The sequence below is a fragment of the Pezoporus flaviventris genome, unplaced genomic scaffold (genome assembly GCF_033815535.1).
Source record: "Pezoporus flaviventris isolate CSIRO_AGI_PZ_B2104156 unplaced genomic scaffold, CSIRO_AGI_Pfla_v1 ptg000083l, whole genome shotgun sequence".
NCBI lineage: Eukaryota > Metazoa > Chordata > Aves > Psittaciformes > Psittacidae > Pezoporus > Pezoporus flaviventris.
In genome coordinates, this window is record NW_026892631.1 from 9,559,827 (window position 1) to 9,573,692 (window position 13,866).

At 65.7% G+C, this 13,866-nt stretch overlaps 2 protein-coding genes across 4 annotated transcripts; both read right to left on the bottom strand.

The window, feature by feature from the left end:
• Nucleotides 1-5: 5 nt before the first annotated feature.
• On the bottom strand, nucleotides 6-12,216 carry LOC133280640 (cullin-9-like). 3 transcript variants are annotated; one of them, XM_061475541.1, is made up of 30 exons: nucleotides 12,193-12,216; nucleotides 10,785-11,393; nucleotides 10,516-10,670; nucleotides 9,782-10,300; nucleotides 9,509-9,644; nucleotides 8,919-9,109; nucleotides 8,413-8,791; nucleotides 7,998-8,193; nucleotides 7,521-7,728; nucleotides 7,224-7,417; nucleotides 6,909-7,126; nucleotides 6,558-6,789; nucleotides 6,112-6,217; nucleotides 5,615-5,842; nucleotides 5,363-5,453; nucleotides 5,109-5,280; nucleotides 4,789-4,894; nucleotides 4,397-4,492; nucleotides 4,133-4,308; nucleotides 3,834-3,967; nucleotides 3,589-3,765; nucleotides 3,223-3,338; nucleotides 2,629-2,811; nucleotides 2,348-2,496; nucleotides 1,801-2,011; nucleotides 1,541-1,706; nucleotides 1,254-1,399; nucleotides 983-1,100; nucleotides 459-661; nucleotides 6-378 (listed from the first exon to the last, which is right to left on the bottom strand). In XM_061475541.1, the coding sequence occupies exons 2-30, from the start codon at nucleotides 11,377-11,379 to the stop codon at nucleotides 94-96; spliced, it is 5,886 nt and encodes a 1,961-aa protein (XP_061331525.1). In that variant the 5' UTR covers nucleotides 11,380-11,393; nucleotides 12,193-12,216; the 3' UTR covers nucleotides 6-93. The 3 variants fall into 3 exon arrangements, 2 of the variants coding, with proteins under 2 accessions (XP_061331525.1, XP_061331527.1); XR_009747256.1 differs by lacking the exon at nucleotides 12,193-12,216 and having other exon boundaries at nucleotides 254-378; nucleotides 459-584; nucleotides 10,785-11,646; XM_061475543.1 differs by lacking the exons at nucleotides 6-378; nucleotides 12,193-12,216 and having other exon boundaries at nucleotides 409-584; nucleotides 10,785-11,646.
• Nucleotides 12,217-12,234: 18 nt separating this feature from the next.
• Nucleotides 12,235-13,864, bottom strand: MRPL2 (mitochondrial ribosomal protein L2). Its single transcript, XM_061475558.1, has 6 exons — nucleotides 13,618-13,864; nucleotides 13,381-13,522; nucleotides 13,176-13,291; nucleotides 12,975-13,085; nucleotides 12,569-12,642; nucleotides 12,235-12,479 (listed from the first exon to the last, which is right to left on the bottom strand). The coding sequence occupies exons 1-6, from the start codon at nucleotides 13,847-13,849 to the stop codon at nucleotides 12,267-12,269; spliced, it is 888 nt and encodes a 295-aa protein (XP_061331542.1). The 5' UTR covers nucleotides 13,850-13,864; the 3' UTR covers nucleotides 12,235-12,266.
• Between the last annotated feature and the right edge of the window lie 2 nt (nucleotides 13,865-13,866).

The window sequence follows — 13,866 nt, forward strand, 5'->3', positions numbered from 1 at the left end:
GCGGGTGGAACTTGGCTTGTTTATTGACAAGAAACCCCACAAGTGCGCAGGAAGAGACAGACCGGATCCAGCCCGTGTCCGTCGAATCCTCCTTTACCTGAAAGTGGAAAAAGTCTGTCTCTTTTTGGCAGAGGCTGGTCTTGCAGCCGTCTTGATCTCAACAGTCTGGAAGGTGACCTGAGGCTGGACCTGGGAGGTAGGTGGTGTCGTGGGTTCAGTAGAGATGTATTCCAAGACATGAGGCCTCTCCTCCTGGCGCCGCAGGTGTCCCTGGTTCAGCAAGTGCAGGACACAGGACAGCACATCCACGCTGTGGCAGCAGAAGCTCAGGAACTGCAGCCCTGGCCCCAGCTCGCCCTTCTGACAGGCATCAATCACCTACAGCAGCAAGAGAGCCCCAGGCTGCAGTGTGGTGCAGCACCCAGGCAGCCCTGCTCTGCCCCTGGAGCCCTCCATACCCTAAACACGAGGTTGTCGATGTGGAGCTGCTTCTCCACCTTGAGGATGCGGGTGATGAGGCAGCACAGGATGTTCCTTTTCCTTTCCAGGGCACTGACCTCAGCCCTCTCCGCCCACAGGTACCTCTGCTGGGGCAGCAGCCTCAGGTGGCGCTCAGAGGCATGGGCCAGGGCTGCCTGGTTCAGCCGCAGCATGCCTGAAGCTACACCGGGCCCAGGGTCAGCCAAGCCCCCAGCTGGGACCTGGAGGAGCCCAGGACACGTGCGTGGCTGTCGGACCAGACCCTCGCATTGCTGCCATCACAGCTCTAGGCCCCATCCCTGTCCCCCACACATGGCCCCAAGCAACAGCACCACACACCACCCCTGGCCCCAGCCCCACATGTGGCCTTATGCCCGACCCCCACACACAGCCCTGATACCCCCAGACAGGCTCACTCCAGCCCCCTCCCTTCCCCTCCACCCCAGCACCCGCTCAGGGCTCAGACCAGTGCCTCCCAGGGCTGTCCCAGCCCCACACTCACCTCCCACCGGGCAGCTCCACACCAGGACGCCCTCGCCATGGGTCAGCGGTGCCAGTGCGTGGTGCACCAGGTCAGCAGGGAGCCCTGTGACCTGCAGCAGGGCCTCCACAGCCACCTCCTGCCAGAGGCCAAGATTCACCAGCCACAGCCCGGTGAAGAGAGGGCAGCCTGTGCCCCTAACAGTGCTGGAGACCCCACCAGAAGGGAAGACATGGCCTTGCCATGGCCCAGCATCTGCTGCCTCATCACCCCACATCACCCCAGCTCCTACCTCAGCGCTGTTGAAGCACAGCAGGATGTACATCTGCAGCGTGGACACGTGGAGGATGCAGTCTCCAAACTGCAGCTCAGCATGGCCCAGCCACGTCCACTGCAACCGCCAGGGCTTTGTGCACTCCCAGCCCAGCAGGCTCTGGCCTGCAAGGGACAGCATCAGTGCAAGGGACAGCATCAGCGCAAGAGGCAGCATCAGCACAAGAGCCAGCCCTGCCCGGTCCCCCAGCACATTCCTGCCTTTAGGCTCCTCCTGGCTGAGCCTGGGGGCTGCCCAACACTCACTGTGCCTGCAGAATTTGGCGAACTCGTCCAGAGGAGAGCTCAGCACCGCCGAGAACAACCTTTGGGGCTGGTCCATGTGGCAGAGCGGCGAAACGGGCCAGCAGCGCGGGGACAGGGCCAGCACCGTCACCTCCGGCGTATCCGCCACCGAAGCCGTCCCCGGTGCCTGGCACGGGGACAGGAGCACGGCTCAGGACGGCCCTCAGGAGCCTTGTGAGGAACGCGGGCAGCCCCCGGCTCCTCACCCCAGCAGCACTCACCTCGTCCAGGCCCTTGTCCAGCTCCAGCAGCTGCTTGTCCTGCTCCTGCAGCTGGTAGAGGCGAAACTGCCGCTGGAGCTCCTCCGCCTCGGCCAGGTTGCTCAGCATGGCCTGGGGGAAGCGGCTGGGGAAGCACAGCCCGATCTGCTCCACGATGGCTCCTTCCAGCCACGACGGCCCTTGCACCAGGAGCCGGTCACCCAGGTAGTGCCTGCCACAGGCACCAGCATCAGGTCAGGGGCTGGCCCCAGCCCCATCGCCATCAGCCACGCGCCAGGAGACAGCCCTGGCTCCTGCCTCACCCCAGGGCACGTGGGCCCGGCAGCACCCATCTCCTCTCTCCACTGCCAGCAGGGAATGTGCCTCCACAGACAGGGAGCACCTGCGGCCACTCACAACCCTTCCCTCCAGACACCAGAGCTGGGAAAAGCAAAGCGGGAGCACCACAGCCGCACACAGCCGGGCTCAGCATCGCCTGCACCTCCCCTGTCACGCCACAGCGCCGACCCCAGGCCCTCTGGTCCCATGCAGACACGGCATCCCTCACCGGTAGAAGTGCTCGAAGGTGTGGGCGAGCTCCAGGCCACTGAAGACAACAAAGGGCTCCAGGATCTGCTGCAGCGGCCCTGTGCTGCCCGCAGCCCTGCGCAGCTCCTGGATCTGCCTGTCCAGGTAGCGGGCAAACTGCTCACTCACCTGCAGAGGGACAGGGCTGGCTGCGGAGGGGGCTCACCCCTGCGGGGCGGCTGCAGGGCTGGGCTGGGGGAGCGGCCCTGGGGGGAGCAGCTGGGAAAGCCCCGGCACTGGTGCCGCGCTCCCTTGACTCACGTGCAGGGCACTAAGGAAGGAGAGCTGCAGCAGAGCCCCCGCGAAGCCCTGGCCCAGGGCCAGCGCAAAGGCAGCCTGCTGCCCAAAGAGCTCCTCCGTGGCACTGCGCAGGCGCTGGTACAGCCCGCAGTATCGCTCCACGAGGTCTGGTGCCTGCCCAGCTGCCTCCAGGAACCGCTGCACCTGTGGGACACGAAAGGAGAGGGGTGAGCCCCACAGCGGGATGTGGCTTTTGCATGCAGCAATGTCTTTTGACGCCAACGGCCCAGATCCAGGCCAGCAGTCAGCTACCAAGAGCTTGTGGAGAGACAGGAGCGAAGCCTGAAGGCTGGGCAGCAGCAGGACACTGCCCAGCATTGGAATAAGTAGCCCAGCACTGTACCTGTCTCTCAGCCTGTGGCCTGAGCCCTGCCAAGGTAGCAAACACAGAAGGGCTGTCCCACACCCCTCCAGGCCTTGCAGAGGCCAGGTACTGCCCTGCACCCTCCCCACACAGTGCTCAGGCCACTGTCAAGCCCTGCATGGCACTACACGTGTCCGGTGTGAGGTCCCACCTGCCCTCTCTGGCCCCACAGCCAGCCCTCCAAGCGCTACCTGCTGCTGCACCACACCACGCCAGCACTGCGAGATGCCCCACAGGCTGCTTGACTTCTCCACCATCTCCTTCGCAGGCCTGGCCGGCTCCTCCTTGTTCTTCCCCTGCTTCCCACCTGCCAAGGGACACCACCAGCCTCAGCGCGGCTCCACAGGCAGGCTCCACACACTGACTGCCAGCAGCCTCCCCTCTCCCTGTGGGCTCAGTGCAGAGCAGATTCCAACTGGCCACAGCCACTGCAGGGGCACAGCCACAAGCCCTTCCCGGCTCTGGACACTCCAGTGCCACTGGGCCCTCCCCAAGCCCCCCAGCACATCCCCACAGCCACAGCCCAGTGCTCCAGGCCAGCACCGTCCCAGCCCCACGCTCACCTCCCGCCTCCTCCGGCTCCCGGCCGCCGGGGTCCACGTGCACCAGGAGCTGGGTCAGGCGCCGCACACGGGAACCAAAGGCAGCACCGGGGCTCGCGGCGCGGCGCGGCGGCTCCACGCTCTCCAGGTACTCGCTCAGCAGCCAGGCCAGGGGGCTGACGCCGTCGGGGCCTGCGAGGAAACCAGGCTCAGAGCGGCTGCCTCAGCCCGGGGCACGGGCCCGCGAGAGCACAGGGTACCTGGGCTGGTGATGCTCTGCACCAACGGGGTCACCAGGGCCTCCCAGCACGTCCTGCCCAAGGCCCGCGCCGCCTCCTCGTCAGGGAGGAAGCGCTCGGCGAAGCCCTGCTCGTGCCGCAGCGCCCGGTTCAGCCTGCAACAGCCACCGGGCAGCACACGGTGCTGCTGATGCCTCGGGGACTCCCGGGACAGCAGCGCAGCCCCTTGCCAGGCACATCGGCGCGGAAGCCCCACTCGCCCTACAGCCAGGGCCCCTCAGAGACCAGGGATGCGGTGGCACAGCGAGGACACAACTCACCTGCCAAAGAGCTGCAGCAGTCGCCCCCGGTCCCAGCAGATCTCCTGGCACCAGGCATGAGCCCGAGCAGTGCAGGACAGGAACGCCCGATGGCACAGCTTCTCCTTGAAAACGGGCCAGAAAGTGGGCTTGGGACCCAGCACCTCGATGCCACGCACACGGGTGTCGATGCCGCCCTGTGGGACAGAGCAACCCTCAGCTCCTCGGGCATGGCCCCAGTGCCACACACTGCCAGCTCCCTGCCCCAGCCTCCCACGCCCCTACCTGCTGGCACCGCTTCACCCGGATCTGGATGATGGGCCAGAAGCGGCTCATGTTCTCCAGCAGGATCACTCTGCTGTCTGATGGCAGGATGGTCACCTACAGGCAGACAGAGAGCCCTCAGCAAGCCAAGTGGCAGGCACCAGCCACCCTGCATGTTCCTCTGACCACCGTGTTAGAGCCATGGCATCTGTCCCTCACTGGGAGCCCCTACGCAGCCCGAAGGCACCCCACACCAGGGCCCCATTCATGGCCAAAAGCCCCAGCACACCAGGCTGCTGCAGCCCAGGCTGCAGCATTGCCCATGCCCAAGCCTCCAACACCCACTGACTACAGCAAGCCAGCCCACAGCTCCCATGCAGCCCCATGGCCTCAGCAGCCCTCAAGGGACTCACTGCGTTGAGCTCAGTTCTGATGGCGGCAGGGCTGTCTCCCCCCAGCACCACGACACGGGCCGGCATGTAGCTGGAGTCCTCGCTGGCCACCAGCATGCTCATCTCCCTGCAGCACAGCAGACGTGGTGCTGCCCAGCAGCCCCCACCTCCCCTGCCCTGGCCCCTGTCAGCCCCACACCCCACTGCCCACATCCAGCAACCCCCAGGACAGGGACCACTGGGGCAGGGCTCACACAGGGGCCCAAAGCCCTCTCCTCCCAGCACAGCTGCCTGCCCTCTGGTACCCAAGGACCCTCTCAGCTCTCCCAGCCCAGCCCCACCTGACCACCACACCACACTGCATGTGGACAGTGATGAAGTGGGAGCCGGTGCTGCCGTTTGACTCCCAGTAGGTCATGGGGTTCCTGTCCGTGAGCTTGCTGGCTCTGTGGGGGTTGGAAGAGACCTCCACCTTCTCCCAGCACTTCTCCTCCTTTACTTCCACGCTGGAGCCTGTACGAGAAGCACACGCAGCCTCCAGCAGCCAGGCCGGCAGGTGCCAGGCAGGGGTACAGCACCCGCTCACCACACTCACCTCGGCACAGGTTGTGCAGAAAGACATCAAACAAGGGGATGCTGATGGGCTGGTGGCTCCGGCGGTGCTCCTCAATCTGCCCCAGCACCAGCTATGGGATGGGGCGAGGCTCTGACCGGGGGCCCTGGGTCTTCCTCCCCTCACCCACACAGGGCTGCGGCAGGCAGACAGCAGGAGGCTGCCCCTCGGTGCCAGGGCCACTGGATGGCCCCGAGACCCAGAGTCCCAGCACCACGGCCCCCTGAGACCCACCTGGATGCAGCCAGCCAAGATGCTGGTCATCAGCTTCTTGGAGATGCCGGCGGGCTTCTCGCAGTCGGTCACCAGGGCGAGCAGGGCTGGCGCCAGCGGCGGGGCCGTGCTGTGCTTGGTCAGGGCTTTGGCCAGAGCCTCGTGGGTGCCCACACAGCACATCACCACCGCACAGTCCTTGCTGGCAGTGCCCAGGCGGTGCAGGAAGCCAACGACCTCCTGCAGCACCTACGGAGCAGCAGCCGTGAGCAGCCAGGACCGGCCAGGCCCAGCAGCAGGCGGTAGCAGTGCTGCCGTGCTCCATCCTCTCCACCCTGACACCGCAGCAGCACCACTGGAGCCTGGCGAGGCACGGCCAGGGCAACGCCAGCAGCCAGGACTCCACCACAACTGCCGCTCCCCAACCCTCCTGCTGCACTGCCCACAACAGGCCGGGCTGCTGCTGCCGGTGGCTCAGCCAGCACAGAGCACCGAGCACATCCCTGTGGGCCCCTCACCTCCCGGTCGCTGCTGTGGGCACTCAGGGAGGACACACAGGGCTCCACACACTCGTGCCAGGGCAGCACATCCTCCTGGTAACCGTCCAGCAACTTGTTCAGGATCCTGGGTGACACAGGGGGCTCACTCAGGCCATGGCACACAGGCTGTGGGTGGTGTCAGAGGCAGCCCCGCTTCCCTGCCCCTCTGGAACGCCAACAGCCCACAGGGACTGGGAGCCTTGACTCCCCTGGTGCCTCAGACACCTCATGAGCACCCAGGAACACGCTGCTACATCCCCATACGGCCCTGCACCCCGGGACACCCCAGTCAGCACCCACGTATGTGCTGGGATGTGCCCACCCCTGGTGAAGAACAGCCCCACCAGGACCCCCAAACACGCACCATGTGACCCCAGCATCACCACCAGCACTCACAGCCCCGCGGTGGAGTCCCCTACACCCACCTGAGGATGCTCAAGCTCACGGCCTTCTCTGCCCCCAGCAGCTCGAAGCTGCGCAGCAGCGGCCGGAAGCATCTCTGCTCCTGCAGCAGCCGGGCCGCCTCGCCAGAGGGGACGGGGCCCTGGCCGCAGAGCTGCCGCTCCAGGGCCACCAGCACGTCCTTGGACAAGATGCCGTCCCCCGGGCCGCTCAGAAGCCTCCGCACGTCCCCCAGGTCCAGTGGGGCCTCTCTGCCTGCCACGACAAGGACACGTGGGCCCGGCCCAGGCCCCAGCTCGCGAGGCGGCAGCGGGTGCTCTGCCCTGCCCGCGGCACAGCGGGGCCGTGGCACAGCGGGGCCGGGCAGCTGCTACCTGCGCTCTGCGGGCCCAGGGGCAGCCCGTGCTCCACGAGGCGGTTGATGGCGCCGAGGGCCAGCGTCGCGTGAGGGCAGCCGGGGCTCTGCCCGTCCCTCCAGCAGCTCTGCAGCACCGCGGGGAGGTCGCAGCTCGCCAGCTGCTCCGCCAGGCCCCGGTGGCCGTCCATGAGCACGTTCACCACCAGCAAGCCGTTCTGCACGCCCGACGAGCCCCTGCAGGGACACAGCCATGCGGGCGCCTTCCTCCCCCTGGCACCCACCAACCCACCTTGCCCATCCCACCCCTGCCGCCCTCCTCACTCTGCCCTACCCGGGGACCCTCCGCATGGTGCTCAGGGCGGCAGGGACGGCACTCAGCAGGTTTGCCGAGCCCTTGTTGGCGGCAGAGCCGATGCTGGCAAAGATCTCCCGAATCAGCTGCCCGTCAGCCTGCTTCAGGGGCGAGAGCTTCCCACCGGCACCTCCTGGCTCGGCGGCCACAGCTCCCACCAGCACCTTCAGGGCCTGCAAGGACAGCGCCAGTCAGGAGGGCAGCGGCCACCTCCGGCACACCGGCGTGAGCCTGCAGCCTGCCCACCACCCGCAGCATCCCCTCTGCCACACTCACTGCCAGGCCAGCCTGCTGCACCAGGGCGGAGGAGGCGTGCTGCTGCATGCAGGACAGCACGGCCCGTGCACCGCCCTCCATGGCGAACGTCACGCGCCAGTCGTACTTGGCCATGAGCAGGGCCAGCAGCCGCAGCGTCACCACCACCACGGCCTTCTCTGCCGCCTCCGTGGCCAGCAGCTCCACTGCCACCTTCACCAGCTTCTCCCTGCAATGGGAAAGGACACCTCAGGAGGAGCCTCCCGGCACAGCCGCTGGCACGCCAACACCTCGGGACCTGCCCATCACCTTCTCCCTGCCCACAGGGCTCTACCACAGCTGGGTCAGCCCCAGGAATGAGCCTGCCTGGGACCAAGGGACACAAGACCCAGCTTTCTTCTTGCGGCCTTCTCACTCCCACCACCAGCACTGCCCCCCACCCTGCCGACACAGCCCTCCCCACCAGGCAGGAGGGGTGCACAGCACCCCACAGCTCACCCAACACTCCTCGTCCCCAGGCCACTCTGGGCTTTGCTGCCTTGCTGTTCAGGCTCCTCCTCCAGGATGTTCACGATGTGCTTGAGCCCCGTTAAGCGCAGCCCCAGCTCTGAGCTGCTGCTCTGGATCACATCCACCGCGGCTGCAATCTTGGCCAGGGAGCCCCTCTCGCTCACCCCCTCGGAGCTGCCCAGTGCTGGTGGAATAAGGGATGGATGCAGGTGTCAGGGCAGCAGTAACACCCCCAGCAACTCCCAGGGTGCCACACAGCCATGGACCAGACCCACGGCCTTCCCCTCCCCAGGCAACCTGCAGCTGCCTGGCCTGCCATGCCCTGCCCGCAGCTTTCCTCCCCAAAGGCAATGGAGCTGCCTCCAGCACCCTGCATGTGCTCCAGCGCTCAGCAGGCCATTACCTTTGCTCTGCTCCTCTGTCACCTCCGGCAGGAACAGCCCTTCCTTCTCCAGGAGCTCGCTGAACAGCTGAGAATCCGACTTCACCACCACAGCGGGGGCTCGGGGCGGCTCTGTGGCTGTGGGCAGCTCTTCCTTCGCTCCCTCGGCCACGGTGGCTTCAGGGCTCCTGCAGCCAGCACCCTCCGAGGACACCGAGGTGCTCTGGGCACCTTCCTGCTCAGCCCCCCTGCTGAGGGAGTACTTGGCGTAGACGTGGGAGCCCCGCAGGTCACTCTGAGCCCTGCCCTGGCAACGCTTCTCCAAGATCTGCAGCACCTTCTGGGCCAGCTCCACAGGTACCGACAGCTGGACCAGGGCTTCTTCATCCCCCTCTGGCAGCTGCACAGACGGCGTCACATCAACCCTCACAGGCTCGCCACAGACCCCGCGCTTCTGGTGCTGGTCAGAGCCAGAGTGGACAGAAAAGCTGCAGCACCGCAGGCCCCCAGTGCAGCTCTCCCCATACCTGCTCTCCCTGCTCCTGCTGGATGATGCACATGACCTCTTGCTGCCCCTGCGCCTCCAGCTTCTTCACAAAGAAAAGCAGCTCCCACCACTCGGCACGGCTCAGGGCCTCTGCAGCCTTGGTCGACTGCTCCCCCAGGTAAGGCAGGGAGTACAGCCCCCCAGAGGGCTTGCAGAAAAACGGCTGTGCAACTGCAGGAAGACAGAGCAAAGTCAGCTCTGCCCATTCCACCATCCTCTGCTGCGCGCCCCACGTTCCCCAGAGAAAGAGCTCTCTCCGCTGTCCCACAGACTGCTGTGGGAAAGGCAGGTGACAGCAGGGCAGCCAGAGAGGGGGAACGAGCTAGAGGAGACCCTAGAAGCTGTAGAGATGGGCATTACCATCATCACTTGAACCTCTTTAGGATGTAGAACAAAAACTCTCAAAATGGGCACCTCTAGCTCACTGCTCCCCCAGCCTGCTCCCACAGTGCCTGCACCGGGCAAGGCGACGCACGCAGACACCCGGCACCAGCAGAACCTGCAGTGCCAGCGTGCAGCTGCAGAAGGGCTGGGGAGCAAAGCTGCGTGCCCAGCTGATGGACTGCTCACCTGCTGCCAGTCTGCAGTTGCGTGTCAGGGTGGACACCTTCTCCTGGCCCCCACGCTCCTCTTGCCCTGAGGAGCCAATGATCTCCACCATGTGCCAGTGAACCCAGTACGTACAGCCCAGGGCTTGCCAGTACACCTGAGGAGGAGAGCGCGACGCACACCCGGCTGAGGGAAGGCAGGTCCAACCCCGCTGCTCCCACACGTGGCTGCGTGCTCCCTGCACACAGCGCAGCGGGCAGAGCTGACAGCCCGAGCCGGCCCCGCAGAGGGTACCTGCACGGGCGGCGTGCCGTCGTTGCTCTGCCGGAAGTCGCCCTCGTCGCCCGCGCTGACCTGCTCGTAGTCCTCCAGCATGCGCACCCGCATGCCCCGCACCAGCCGCGCCTGCACGTACTCCACGTAGCTGCTGCGGCTCGGGAAGGCCGAGCGCGTCCTGAAGACGACGGGCTCCTTGGGTGCGGGAGCGGGGGCTGCTTGAGCAGCGCTGCAGGATGCAGCCCTGTGCTGGAAGATGGAGCGGGCGGCGCGAGGCTGCGGCTCCTGCTGGGGCGGCAGCTCTGCCGTGTGGCTGCGGCCCCAGCCCATCACGTGCACCAGCTCCGAGATGAGGTTTGCCATGGCCATGCTGAACTCAAACTCCTGCTGCACACGGCTCTTCTCCTCAGTGAGCGGGCTGGGCACAGCGCTGGCCTGCTGCTCCCCTCCCTGCTCCACATCACCGCCGAGCTGGTCCATGAGAGAAGTGACGCACAGGTAGCGCTTCACCAGCACAAACAGCAGCTTCCCAGGGATCTGCAACAAGCACGGCTCTCAGACTCTAACCGTGACAGCTCTGGACCAGCAGGCAGCAACAGAGACCTCTCAGTCCACCCTCATATCCCTGCTCAGATACTCCATGGATGAGCCCTCCAACACCCCTCAGCTTCAAGCCAGACCCAGATGCTGTGTCAGCTCTCCCAGTACCCAGTCCTGCTCAGCAGCCCCAGCGCTGGCAGGGCTGCTCCTACCTGGGGAAGGTGAATCCCCTCAAAGGACATGCACTGTTCTTCAGAGGATATTGTGTCAGCAAACAGCTCCAACAAGGTGTAGCGACTGTCAAAGTCCATGCGCTGCTCAATGCCATCCTGCTGGCTCAGGGACAGCAGGACATAGGCCCAGCTCCCTGTAACAATAGAAACTTTCTAGGCTCCCTAAAGATAACCCCTACAAAAGGGCTGGCACCCCTCAGCTGACCAGCAGCACCTCCTCAGGGACAATGAGCAGCAGCAGCCCTCACCTGCATCATGCGAAGCCAGGGCCCTCAGCATCTTGCCAGCACTGTGGCGGATTTGCTTGTCCTTGTGGCACAGCATCTTCATCAGCAAGTCAAGGGCTCCCGTCTCCTTGAAGGCACCCACCAGCGAGCCAATGCTGGCATACGCGCTCAGCACGTGGATGATGTTGAGGATGGAGGACGCAGGGGCCCGGGACTCGGCCATCTGCCTGCCTGCGCGCTGCACCAGGCTCCTGACATCAGCCTTCATCTCCAGCAGCGAGGCTTCATCCCCCAGGACATCTGCAGCGGACGGGCTGGCTGCCTTCTCCCCTGTCACACGCTGCCCTTCCAGCTTCCTCTGGTCCAGCAGCGCCAGGCAGCTGGCACAGACCTCTTCTGCAGACATCCACATGGAGACGTTCTCCAGCTTCGTCTCCGCAGAGGAGGTGCTGCTGCCGCCCGCTGCTCTCTCCTCCAGGCTGACGATCCTCCACTGGATCAGGTACTCGGGCTGCCCATCATGGCCCCGCCGCTGCCGCAGCAGCTCCTCTGGGTAGGCCTGCAGTTTGGGTCCCAGGGGCACCAGCAGGTTGCCATTATGCCTCTCATTCACCATGATGGGAAGTGTGCCTGCAGAGGCAGAGGGGGAGCAGGAGCTGGGGGGAGGTGGCTGAGGGACGGGCTTTGCTGTGGCTGATCCTGTGGATCGCAGTGCTTGTAACGTGCCCGGTTAACAACTCAAACGTGCTGTTGGACTGGCTGTGCCCACGGCCGCTGGTGTAACCCCTAACACAGCCCTGGCAGAGCGAGAGCTCCCAGGGCAGCCTGGCCTTGCCCGGTCTCATCTGACTGCCGCAGCCCCTACTGGGCTTCACCGGCCGGGCTGCCTCCCCTCGGGGCTCCGGAGCGAGGCCCCTTGTACAGGGTCCCTCCAGGATAACCAGGCCACGCCTGGCCCGGCCCTAGCCCCGGCCCGGCCCGGCCCGCCACCCTCCACCGCGGGGCCGCGTTACCTCCAACACCCGCTCCCACGGCGCTTCCGGGTCGGCAGGCGCGCATGCGCAGTGCCCACCCAACGGGACGGGTGCCGTGCGGCGGCACCGGGCTGGGGCTGGCGCAGCGGGACGGGTGAGCGAGGAGGGCACTACCGGGACCGCGAGGTGCCACCGGCTGCGCTTCCCCAGCGGGTCATCCTGGCTGGCAGCCACCGTGCTGCCTTTACCACCCAGCTGCCTGCTTGGCTTCACTGCTCCGTAAGCTGAGGGAGAGGAAAGAGCCTGGCTGCCCCGTAGCCAGGTTTGGCAGGATTGTGCAGAGCTCTGACCCCACCAAGATCCCACCACCACTACACGCTCAAGCCAGGGCAGCCCACAGCCCCACATTCATCTCCTGGCAAGGACTGAACAAATCCCATGGGGAAAGCACCCACCCGAGGCCCTGTGCAGAAAAGGCAGCAGTAAGGCAACAGTGGTGGTGTTGGGAACGTTTTATTGGCCACCGACATCACTTCTGTGCCACGATCCGCGGCAGGTTGACGTAGCTCTTCATGGGTGGGATAGGTTTGATCTTGCGCCCGGCCCAGCCACCTTTGCGGTGCCACAAGCCTGTGTGCGGGCGCTTGCCCAGCCAGCGGTTCCGTCCTGCCTTCCCAATCACCCGCTTGTTGTGGTCGACATTGGACACACGGCCCACTGTGGCCACGCAGGTCTCCAGCACCTAGGGGACAGGGAAGAGCTGCAGGCCTTCCTGGGAACACACACCTTTGTGCCCAGGCAGTCAGGTCAGCAATAGCATGGCTCCTCTACCTGCATTTGCCTCTTGGAAGGCAGCTGCACGATGGCGGTCCCATTCACTTTCCTCAGCAGCACCCCACAAGTCCCTGCAGCAGGCAAGAGGAGAATAGGCAGCTACCCCAAGCAGCAGGACAAAGTATCCCACCCTATGGTGAGCACATCCCTGTGCTGGGAACTCCCCAGAGCCCCTGCTGTTGCCCTTCAGGGCGCACTTCTTGCTGAAGACAGAATATCCAGGCATCACCAGCCAGCAACGGGGCAGAGCTGCCCCTGCCTCTCAGGAGGGCTTGTTTTGCACTATAACACAGGGAGGAAAGAGGACAGCAACTTCCTGTCACTGGCCAGGCAGAGCAGTGTCCCCCTGCCATCCTCTCCATCTGCACTAAGCCAAAACTGGCTACCAGCGGCAGAGACACACCAGCTGCCCGGATGTACTGCGCTCCCTTGCCAGGGTGGCTCTCCAGGTTGCAGATCAGCGTGCCGACAGGCAGAGCCCCCAGCGGGTAGGCATCCCCTTCGTTGGCTGACACTGGAAAACAGAAGCAGATGCACTGGTTGAGGAGCAGCTGACAAGACCCTGGCAGGGCTGGGCTCTGTCCCCCCCGGCCCCGGTGTGCACCTGCCATCCTGCCGATGTGAGAGGAGTTCTTGATGATGTCCCCTGCCTGCATGTTCTCCGTGGCGATGATCCAGCGCTTCCGACTGCCGCCGGCCACCAGGGCTATGTCTGCCGACCTGCACAGGGATGCACGGTGGGTGGGTTGGGGAGGGAGGCTCACCACAGCGCGCCCGGGCCCGGGGCAGAGCCTTCACCCCGCACTCGCCTGCATGGGTCGTAGCGGACGGCGATGACCTTCTCGCTGAAGGGCTGTGCCGGGGCGCCCTCCTCGTAGCGCAGCCGCTGGAAGTCGATCATTCGGTACCGTCGCTTGTGGCCCCCGCCGATGCCGCGCACGCGGATGCGGCCTGCGGGGACAGAGGAAGCGACTGCAGGCAGGAACACCCCGGCACTGCCCCGGCGAGACCCTGCCCGCCCACGACCCCGGCCCCGGCCCGCCCACCTGTGTGGTCGCGCCCGCCCGTCTTCTTCATGCCCACGGGGCGCACCGTGTACTTGACCCGGCACTTCCACATGGGGTCTCTGGTGTAGCACGGCGCGGAGCCGCTCAGCGCTCGGCACGCAGCCGCCAGCGCGGCCCCCGGCACATGGGGCACGGGGCCCGGCGGCGGGGCGCGGGGCCGGGCGGCCGACAGCAGCAGCGCCCCGAAGGCGCGGCACAACCCCGCCGCCATCGCTGTCGCCGCTGCGC